Genomic DNA, 11,085 nt, shown 5'->3' with positions numbered 1-11,085 from the left:
CATTTTAGCTCATTTCGACGTTACACTGTTTATAAACCGAATGAATCTCGTTATATAATTTTCACCTTGGGCTTTGCATCTCTTACCTGTTATTATGCCACATGATTAAAGTTACAAACCTTGTAGTAAAATAACATTAACATGTAACTTTATTCTTTTATGACGCGTCAGATAAAGGTGAAAACGGTCCACTAGCTACAAATACGTCGAACAAAGCCCGAAAACGGTACTGCACCTCCATCTTCAGGTCCTTCACGGGCATTGCATCTGTAATAAAAGGCTACCAGTTCTCCACACCAAGCCACCGCACAAGACACATACACGTCAAGTAAATAACAAGATAAATAATCTTTATTTTCCATGTCTTTTTTTTCATATATATAAAATATTTATCCACAATTAATGTTACCAAGGCAATGCAGAGATTCCATTCTCAGTAGCGGGTACAAGGTTCCAGGTACTGCATGATAGAAACCGCATGATAGAAGTGAGGCACCAGGACCGTGAAACGTGACGCTACTCCGAATACTTTCTTGGATAGTTAAATATATGGATCAGCATATGAAGGCTGGGGAATCACTTAGCTCAGCACCCTGTCACTGTTTTATAGCAGAGAAATCAGGTGAATGAATAAATCAATCAGCATCGACCAATTAGTGAGTCAAGCACAGTTGCGATCTTGCACCTCTGGAGCCACTGTACCTACCCCAAGCCCTTCAAAATGTACATGTGACACAAAAAAAACTTCATTACCCAGCATTCATCATGACATTGCTCTGTGTAAACCACAGTCCAATCTCAAATCAGACCCTCATCACCCCCCCTTACCATTATCTCTTTGGAAAATCCATGTTTCAGTAGTGGGCCAACCTCCATTTCAGAGTAACATTGGTTCATATGACATTGGATAATACCATAGTTAATGGAGTTGCATGTGATATTTGTTTTACTTTAAACCTGTATGAAGTAAAAGGCTTTAGCTTATGTTCAAAGATGGTTTATTAATAATAATAATAATAATAATAATAATAATAATAATAAATCCCAGTAGCAGTAACAGGCTAGGGGAAGTGACTTCCCCTAGTCACTAGGGGCTGGACTGATAGGGGAGGGTGAGGTGGGGGATTTCAGATAGATATCAAACCAAATTACAATTACTGTTAAAAACAAATCCTCAAATCTTATTAGCATGATTGTTGTTTTTATTTTACAATGTTCCAACCCCCAAATGTTAGTAAAAGACACTATCTCCAACAACCTTTAAAAACAAACAGTAATGTTAAATTAATAACCACTGCCAATCCTCCTATTCCATGGTCTTAAAAAAAAACAAAACTCGACTTTCAGTTCTTTACCTGTTGGTGAATAAGTTTCATTTAGGTGAGTGCTTATTTAAAAAAAAATTAAATATTACATACTGTATAGGTTATTAATTACAGTAACAAGGTTCCATGCAATCTTATTCTTTTTTTCTGTACAGATTTCAAGAGATCAGTAGTAATTATCAAGGCTGTACGAGCCCACATTTTCTGTTGCTTGGACTGCCAGTGGTTTTGGTGAGGGAAGGAGGCCTTATTGCCGTAGGTCAGTACGCTGGGCTTAGAGTTATTGTCGTCATTTCATTAGGAAAGAGATTTCTGATGTCATAGCTATACGGCTCAAACAAACAAGGCATGATTCCGGTCATAAAGTCCTGCTTCAGTGTGAAGAGCGTGCATGAGATCTTTCCATAACTAGAGGGAATTGTTATGGTCACAGATATTATACACGAAGTAAGCTGAAATGATCACACCGACAGTGTCTGTTACTGACATCAAAATGGCCTCCAATGCACTGCAGGCTATATGTCGCTATATGTCCATATGTCACGCAAGCAGGTGGCTCTCTGTGGCGACACTAACACAGGGTATCTGTCACAACAACAAGTGCTTCAGAACTGGACAGATACTGGACAGATATTAAGACTACATCTCCCAATATTCCCAAGGTCAACATAGTGACACATATGCGACAGAATCAGCTGGTCTGCTAATTCCTCACAAACATACAAACACATACACTGGCCCACATCAACAGAGACTGAAGGCAAATTCTGCCCTTAACAGTAAAAAGAACAACCTAAACCACCTGGGTTCGTTCAGTCAAATACATTATTATTATTACTACTATTACTTTCTTTTTAAAGAATTAAACGACAAGTAGCCAAGTTCATCAAGATTGCCAAAGCACTGGTGACAAGTCTGTCGACGGTTAAGAGTCATGGTGGCCTGCCTAAACGCCCCACGGCTGTCTCGAGGCCCAGAGACGACATTCAGCGATGAGGAAAACGAACTCGGGTCGAGTGGACCTTGAAATTGAAACAACAAGGAAAGAAAAACAGAAGAAAAACAAGCCCCGCGGTACAAATGGGGGACGACGACACAACCCCTCGAATAAAAGGCGTAACTGCGTAAACGGAAGGGGTGTAGCTCAAGCAGCCTAGCCACTGGAGGCAGAGACTGGGAAGAGGAGAGACATTCGCAGAGAGGAGAATCGGAAAAGGTACATTCGTTTAAGACCCCTCTTCGTATAATATAAGCGTGGGTGTTTCTGTCATTTGAATGGGTGCCAAGCAGAGCTTAGAGGCAGGATCTCCTCTCCTGACCAGGATGTGCGTTTGTGTACATGGGTGTGCCTGTGCATGCACAAATAGCACTAAATCTTGGCATTAAAAGCATCAGGTGTTGGGCGGAACTGTTGAGGGAGGCTGGTGGCAGAGTGTGCCGGACAAACCGCGTGGACGTGCCAGGACTCCCTTTTCTCCGCACTTTACCTGGACACTTCCTCTCCGTTCCCCCTCACAGCCGCTTGTTAATATCTGAGTAAATGAAATTCTGAAGCCGCCCTGCACTGGAGATGGTTTCCCAGCAGCTCCTGTTAACTAGTGTTCCCGTGAAATCAGCACAAATGAGAGGGGGGGGGGGGTGGGATGGAGAGGGAAGAGGGAGACTGTGTGATGGAGGCTTTTAGACTGTACAGTTTCCAAGGCTTTCAGCGTTGATAGAGAGGCAGAACTTTAAAAGCAGCCAAGCACTACGGAGCATTTCACACCTGTCCACTGAAGGGCCACGTAGAGAAGTGAATCAATTACAACAGTTTTCCAAGTCCACAAAATTGTGTACTTATGTGTAAACATCAGCTCGAACCTACGCGTTCACTGTCTTATTTAGCCTCTAGCAGTTTTGTTTTTTTCTTTTTAAATAAAATGTCTAGCCCAAACTGAAACAGTGTGGTCTAGACATGAGCACCACTCCACCCCCTCCTGGATAAAAAGCAAGTTTGGCGTCTACGTCTAAATGGCTTTCAGAAACAACTCAGAGCCTGGAGACAACTGATCTGAAGACTGGAAAAGATGAAGCAAGAGAGAACGAGGACAGCTCTCCAGATGTGTCTGTCCTCTCTTTCTCCATCTCTGATGGCCCTCTTCAATGACACACTCAGCTGTCCGGTGGTTTGAATGTCATCCCAGACTTTGGAAAAACTCAGCTTGTGACCTCTGAACCCTGATCTCTCCTCTCTGGCCTCCCTTAAGCTCCAGTTATTGCACTCATATCTACAGCAAATGAGCAGAAGCCAAGAAGCAAAAAGAATCCCTAAATAACCTTTGCTGTCTGTTACGCGAAATCACATGACGGGGCATGTGCTTGTGCTGTCGCATGCACGCACTTAAACACGCATGTATACGCACGCACACACACACGCACGCACACACACACACAAACAAGCCCTGCTCATTTCTAGTGGTGGCTGGACATGCAGGCAAGATATTTTAGAGGCAAAGAGCAAATAGGAGTGTGTGAGTGGTCTTAGGAAAGGGGAGGGGGAAAAGGGTTGTGTGTGTGTGTGTGTGTGTGTGTGTGTGTGTGTGTGTGTGTGTGTGTGTGTGTACGTGCACGCTGAAGCAAGAGTTGTCCTAGAATTTCAGCTGCCGACTCTTCATATACCTCTCCTCCTCTTCACCTAGAGGACATCAAACAGACAAACGGTGTTCGAAGAGTTAAAACGGTTTTCTGCAAAAAAAAAATATATATACGAGTCAGAGTGTAAAAGTGGAAGAGAGAAGAAGGGAGTGCAAGAAAGCAAGAGAGGGAGCAGGCCTAGAAGTAGTGTGAGAGTACCTTTTCACAGAGACGGGAGGAGAGAGTTAGGCTGCAGCAAAAGATAAGAGAAAAGAGAGAGAGAGAGAGAGAGAGACAGAGAGAGAAAGAGAGAGAGAGAGAGAGAGAAACCACTGAGTGGATAAAAGGGAGAAGTAGCAGAGTTGGTACAGGTATAGGAGGTGGAGACCCAGTAGTGACCAATGAGGCGACTTCTCCCGCCTCCAGACTGCTGTACCTTCTAAATGGTGCCGGGAGATGTATTTGAGCGCCTCGTCCAGAAGGATCACAGGAATGGAGATCTTGAGCACGACTATCCACTGGGACCAGCACAGAGGGGTCACCTGAAAGATCAGCTGGGAATGAAAGGGGGCGGCAGGGAGGGAGAGAGAGAAAATATTAAAGACCTGCAAACAACTATTTTAGTTTACACAGATCTCTCTCTCAAATACCAAAGCAAAGTAAGTGTGTGTGTGTGTGTCGACAAAGTACACTTACTGGCAGGGGCTCCACATAGAGAATAAGGAAGTGTAGAGACAGGGAGAGAATGATGGCTCCCAAAAGCCAGATATTAACCCATGGAGGCATTCTTAACAGGGACTGGTTCTCTGAGAGGCTGATGGGACAGAGGAGATGACAAGAAAATCACACACACACACACACACACACACACACACACACACACACACACACACACACACACACACACACACACACACACACACACACACACACACACACACCTCTGTAATGCCTTTAGAAACACAAAGCTGGTAATACATAAAATGGCAAATATTGTAATATAACTATAGTGAAACCTCAAATCAAAAGTGCTCCAAATTTGAGTCAGCGTAGTATCCATGGAAACTAGCTCTGCAACAATCAACTACACTGATTATGAAAAATAGTCAAAACTCATTTACTTAATAAACATACGCTTGAGCACTGGCTCTTCTTGTTGGACAGAATGCAGTACCCCTAACCCGCCTTCAGGGGGCAGTGTCCCCACTGCTTTGGGTGATGATGGTGAGAGAGGAGGTGGTCAGGGCTGGACCCAGAATGTCCAGAGTAGTGGAGCTGCTGTGTAGTGACCAGCACGCGGGTCCAGGCAGGGATGTCAGAGGAGTCAGACTGCCAACGGCAACAGTACTGACCCTGTTACTCTGTCATTACTCACCTCCTTTAAAAGGTTAACACCACGTCTGCACTTTGCTTGCCTTTTATGTTTGTGTTTAGACTTCAGTATTTACTGGTGGTTTGGGAGAAGAACTTTGTTTGTTTATTCTCCACCCTGTAAGGTCTGCGTAGCTAAAGGCATTGGCTGGTGGTGATTTGCGTCATCATTTGAATGTGCCAAATTTATAAATGTATATACGGCCATTTATTAAAATGGTCATTGCCACTGAAGCAGGAAAAATGTTTGTTAGAATAATCCACTGATGGGTGTGAGTGCTGTGGGGGGGGGGGGGGGTCTCACTGGGCTAATCGCTGACAGATCGCTGTCATTTGTCGCAGGTCTGCAGGCAGCACTACCCACCTGTTGAGTGCGTTGAACATCTCTATGGTGACCAGGACGGAGAGGGCCATGGTGGTGGGGTAGCGTGACTCGAACACCTCACATTTGATGCCCTGGAACATGGGGTTCTCCTCTGTACACTGCATAAAGTGTCTCTGTAGCACAGCAAGAAACAGAGGGGGAAAGGGTGGGGTCTCGGCGACCTGTGTGATACGTCTGCGTCGCAGGGACTCGGGGACAGACAGCCTGCTTTTATGGCCTGGTTTTCTTTTATTTGCTCAGCTTGAACAGCCAGAACACCTGAACCAGGTGATGAAGGGCTATGCACTCTGATTACCTGAGCCAGGTAGGCAGAGGGCTCAGTGGAAACCACAACACAGAGAGAGTTGGTTCATCCTGAGGCAAAGTAGTTCAAATAACACCTCAGACACGCCTTATAGTAATTTTGTTTGGCTGTGCACGGACGTGTGGTCGTGTGCCTGAGGGAAATCTGTTAGAGGGAAATATCCCAAAAAAAGGAAATATTGTATACATTTCTGTTCATTTTAAATTCATGCAATGGTGTGTGTGTGTGTGTGTGTGTGTGTGTGTGTGAGAGAGATATGGTTAATAGAACCCTATTAAATGATAGACTATGCATAAAATGCTGTCAAAGAAAATATTTTCCTCAATGCATAATAATGAATACTGTGAAAGGATGTTCCACACTCACCAACTGGTAGAAAGACACCTGTGGACCCTGCTCATCAAATAAGTACCACCAGGTGGCAGCACCAACAGTACCTAGTCCCACATACCCTAAACAGTGTCAAACACCAACAGAGAGAAGTTTGTAAATAGCAACGAAGACAAATGCGCAGAAACCAGAATATGACACTACACTAGCAGCAAGGCATACAGCCATTAAGCTCCAGACTAACGCCCTCCACGAGCCTCCGTCTGTCCACACCAGGACGGAGGACGGACTGCAAACACCGCTGCTCACCGCCAATGGCCAGGTAGCGGAAGAAGAGCCAGCCGGAGATGAGGGGCTCCTTGGGGTTGCGGGGAGGCTTGTCCATGATGTCCAGGTCGGGGGGGTTGAAGCCCAGCGCCGTGGCAGGCAGGCCGTCCGTCACCAGGTTCACCCAGAGCAGCTGCACAGGGATGAGCGCCTCGGGCAGGCCCAGGATCGCCGTCAGGAAGATGCTGCAGGGAGAGGGGCGGAGCAGAACACACATGAACGCAGCTGGGATTGGACTGTCGGGTTCCCACGCCGAGAGCGTGGGGAGAATGATTGGAGGAAAATGTATTTATTTTTTTGCTATTAAAGTTCATTTAAAAAATCTGCTAAAATGATTCAATTCTTATTGCTGTTTATATTGCTATTACTACAATTGTTAACTGCATTCTTTTGAAATCATGATTCAATATCAAATCGATTCAATCATTCAGCCTTACTGTTAATTCAAAACCAAAATACACGTGTGCCAGTTTAGGTAATCTAACTGACAGACAATGAATATGAGGCCACGTGCAGACTAGATTTACAGAGATTACACGCTGGAGCTGGAGTACAGCGCTATAGTTTAGTGGGTTGCTCCGGGCGGTGGGGCGTACCAGACCACCTCGCCCACGTTGGAGGAGATGAGGTAGCGGATGAACTGTTTCATGTTGTTGTAGATGGCCCGCCCCTCCTCCACTGCCGCCACGATGGTGGAGAAGTTGTCGTCCGACAGCACCATCTCCGAGGCCGACTTGGCGACGGCAGTGCCGGAGCCCATGGCGATGCCGATCTCTGCCTTCTTCAGGGCGGGGGCGTCGTTCACGCCATCACCAGTCTGGAAGTAGAAGACAGAAGTTAGGGATTGATTCTAAGTTAGCAGATGTCTAAAAGACCCAATGAATGAAAAGCTAAAAGGAAACACACGGGGAACAACGCAGAACACTCGTGAGAAGAAACGTCAGGGCACTTGTCTCTTCTGAAGAGCAAAATAAATTTTTGACCTTTTAAGACCTTTGAATACAGAGTAGATCAAAGTGTGCTCACAGACAGATTCTGTCGCTTCTGTCGCTTGTGTATGCAGGGACACAAACACACTTGTATTCTGCTTTTATGGGGGGTTTTCATGCACCTAGATATCACTATATTTAAATGTTGCTATATCTAACCCTAAATCTACCCTTAACCTTAACTAAAGTAACTAAAGCGTATTTTAACCATGGGAACCCACAGACCACCCCCTCAATACAAGTATTTTCACTCTGAAACATCGCCCGCCCGCCCGCACGCACACACACACGCACACACGCACGCGCACGCACGCACGCACGCTGGTAGGCAGGCAGGCAAGCAGGTGCCAGTGGTGCAGGGAGACACACAGAGAGAAAGATGACATGGGCTGATAGTTGCTGTAGCAGAACCGCAGCTCTAAAGCCAATCCTGTCTGTCTGTGTGACACCAAAGCCTGCTGGGAACTGTAGTCACTGAGGCATGCTGGGAACAGCAGTCACTGAGGCATGCTGCAGTACTGGCCTGAAGCATTTCAGAAAAGTCGCTCAACATTTCTAAAGTTTTCAGAGATGGAACCAAGGATTCTCATTTCATCATTATTCTCAGGGGTATAAAACTCAGAAATGCCGCAAAAGAAAGAAAGAATTCTTTCAGTTTGTGCAAAAACAAGCACATGCGGGGTCACTGATGCCAAGCACCTTTCTTGCTTAGTGCCCTTTACCAAGTGCTCCCTCTTAGGGTGACCCCTCCAGCCTGCCTAAATGTGTGTGAGTGAGTGATTTATAAGTCTAATCGGTAATTCATAACTCAAGTGAAAACAAGTGAGAAAAGAAACAGAGGAGTGCTCATAAACAGCAACAGTGGCCAGAATCTACCCTGGTTTCTTCTCAGAGCACTGTAAGGAGCCTCAAGCCTTCTAAACATCAGCCCACTCTCCACTTTTAAGATGTAAACTCTGTGTTTAACTACACAGCGACTGCTAGTAATGGAATTTTAGGAAATAGTTCAATGGGATGAACATTCTTTTGCATCTCCCTGTGCCTCCAACACCCACTGATGGGGGGAGGAGCTTGTCCCAGGCCCCGCCCTCACCATGGCCGTGATCTCGTCGAAGGACTGCAGGTAGGCGACGATCTTGGATTTGTGGGCGGGCTCGACGCGGGCGAAGCAGCGTGCGCGCTTGACAGCCTCACGCTGCGCCTCGGGGGGCAGGTCGTCAAACTCGCGCCCCGTGTACGCCCTGTCCTCCACGGACTCGTCCTCGCCGAAGATGCCGATGCGGCGGCAGATGGCCACGGCCGTGCCCTTGTTGTCACCCGTGATCATGATGACCCGGATGCCCGCCTCCTTGCATAGCTTCACCGAGCCAATCACCTCCTTCCTGGGCGGGTCCAGCATGCCCACGCAGCCAACGAAGGTGAGTTCAGACTGCGCACACACATACACATTTCATATATTATTTTTCGATATTTCAGAATCAAATTGTGCTGTTTTTTGTGACAGACACACACACACACCCTACAAATGCACAAACGCGCACACACACGTGAACGCACGCTCCTCCCCCTCTCACCTCATACTCGGCGAACTTGGCTGAGTTCTCCAGGTCCATTTCCTGTTTGCGAGGCGGCGAGTCTCGCGTGGCCAGCGCCAAGCAGCGCAGCGTGTCTCTGCCCGCGCCCCAGTCCCTAATAGTGCTCATGAGCTCCTCCTTCACCGCCATGGTCAGCGGGACCTTCCCCGAGCCCACCCGCACCGACGTGCACCTGTCGATCACACTCTCCGGAGCCCCCTGCCACGGGGAGAGAAAAGGAGGGAGGAGTGAACGACAGGAAGAAAGAGGAGGGGAGGAGAGGAGGGGTGAGGGAGAGAGGAAGAGATGGAGGGGGAGAGAGAGGATGCAGGGAAAGCAGAAATCAGGAAGGGGAAGAGAATATGTTCTCCCTGCACTGTAGTGTCATTTATACACGTGTTCAAGTATGTGTAGAATTTGAACATCGAGTAGGTTTTCTGCCGTCTGAATAGCAACTCTGGTGATGGTGAGAAGCAGCGGTAAAGAGCAAGCAGCTGAGCGCTATCTTGAAGCTCAGGGGATGTGCGTCTGTACCTTAACGAACATCTTGCTCTGGGAGCCTGTTTTAGTGGGCATGCAGAACACGGACATGGACTTCCTGTCTCGAGAAAACTCCAGAGTGAATTCCTTCTTCATGAGCTGCCTGATCACCTGAGGGGGGAGAGAGAGGGAGAGAGAGAGAGAGAGAGAGGGACATGGAGGAGAAGTGATTAATGCTGGGGTGAAAGAACAGTGTGTTATTAGGATGAGAGTATAAGGCAAGTTGTCATTCACAGCTGCGTTATGGGGGTGGCTTGCAGAAAGGCTCGTATGTGTCCACCTGCCAGACCCAGGTGGTCTTACCCTCACTCTCTCACACACACACACACACACACACACACACACACACACGATAAAAAAGCTGGCCCTCACATGCTTTTGCAGGCTCCTCCAACCTGCTCAGCTCAACAGCATGACAAGCGTAGGAGACCAAATGCAGTGTGTAGCCCAGAACCACCACCACCCTCTGCCATTCAGTATTTACTGCCATTAGTTAGAGCCTGACAGGAACCCACACCAGCAAATGAACCCCAGGCATGACGAAGGTTTCTGTCAAAGACTTCAGGCATAACATCCGCATTTTCCAACGTTCTAAAGTGCTGCTCTTCTGAAGTGCTGATGTACAACTGCTGAGCTATTCGGTATCCACATGGTCGGGCGTGTTTGGCCAAACAGGTTTTGGTTTTGAGTGTTCGCCTGCCCTTCAGATTTCTCTGCACTCAGGGAGTCATCCTGGAGGACGCCCTCTGTGCGTAAGGCTGAAGGCGCGAGTCGGCCCTCTGCCCCGTGCAGATGCGGCAGCTCCGTCCTCAGGACCAACAACCTTTTTTAGACGCGCCAGACAGAAGGATCATTTTTCTATATTTCAATATAACAGAAGTCAGGTTCATTGGCCTTGCCATCACCGGCAATGAGACTGGAGCCATATGGAACTATAGTAGCTAAGCACAAGTCCTCAGTTCCGTAATTCAGGACAGACTGCTTATTCAACTTAAACCATGTAAGCTAGCAGTATGGTATGGCTCCCTTTTGCATTGTCATTGAAATGTTCCTTTTCTGCCACTAGGGGGCAGACATGGGCAGCTCTCAGGCAGCGAGTGCTGCGCACGTTCTGAAAGGGGCACTCGAGAGATGTCCAGATAAGAGGTACTACGCAAAGTCCAGTTCCTTTCCCGAAATACTTCGGTAAAGCTGCTTCAGCCCTGACCATTCACCCCCGGGCTGTGCCACCCCGCCTCTGACGTCAAAGTGCACCCATCCATCTCCATCTCGGCGAGAGGGCCCGTCGCCGGGGAAAAAAAACGCAGCGAAAAGGGAAAACCGCTCA

At 47.3% G+C, this 11,085-nt stretch overlaps 1 protein-coding gene across 2 annotated transcripts in view; it reads right to left on the bottom strand.

Moving 5' to 3' along the window:
* Positions 1-329: 329 nt before the first annotated feature.
* Positions 330-11,085, bottom strand: part of atp2a3 (ATPase sarcoplasmic/endoplasmic reticulum Ca2+ transporting 3) — a 41,936-nt gene continuing 31,180 nt past the window's right edge. The window contains exons 12-22 of one of the 2 annotated variants that reach the window (XM_026998602.3): positions 9,753-9,869; positions 9,219-9,437; positions 8,738-9,073; positions 7,252-7,472; positions 6,638-6,840; positions 6,365-6,450; positions 5,674-5,807; positions 4,635-4,752; positions 4,375-4,492; positions 4,158-4,188; positions 330-3,999 (exon numbers count right to left, since the gene is read on the bottom strand). In XM_026998602.3, the coding sequence (XP_026854403.1) occupies positions 4,184-4,188; positions 4,375-4,492; positions 4,635-4,752; positions 5,674-5,807; positions 6,365-6,450; positions 6,638-6,840; positions 7,252-7,472; positions 8,738-9,073; positions 9,219-9,437; positions 9,753-9,869 (1,557 nt within the window). In that variant the 3' untranslated portion in view covers positions 330-3,999; positions 4,158-4,183. The remainder of the gene's footprint in view (positions 4,000-4,157; positions 4,189-4,374; positions 4,493-4,634; positions 4,753-5,673; positions 5,808-6,364; positions 6,451-6,637; positions 6,841-7,251; positions 7,473-8,737; positions 9,074-9,218; positions 9,438-9,752; positions 9,870-11,085) is intronic. The other variant, XM_026998601.3, reaches the window with a different exon arrangement.

Source organism: Electrophorus electricus, chromosome 8 (assembly GCF_041902795.1).
Source record: "Electrophorus electricus isolate QZ-2024a chromosome 8, ASM4190279v1, whole genome shotgun sequence".
NCBI classification, from domain to species: Eukaryota; Metazoa; Chordata; class Actinopteri; order Gymnotiformes; family Gymnotidae; genus Electrophorus; species Electrophorus electricus.
Note: the sequence above shows the minus strand (reverse complement) of the source record. Positions and strands in the feature narration are given on the sequence as shown.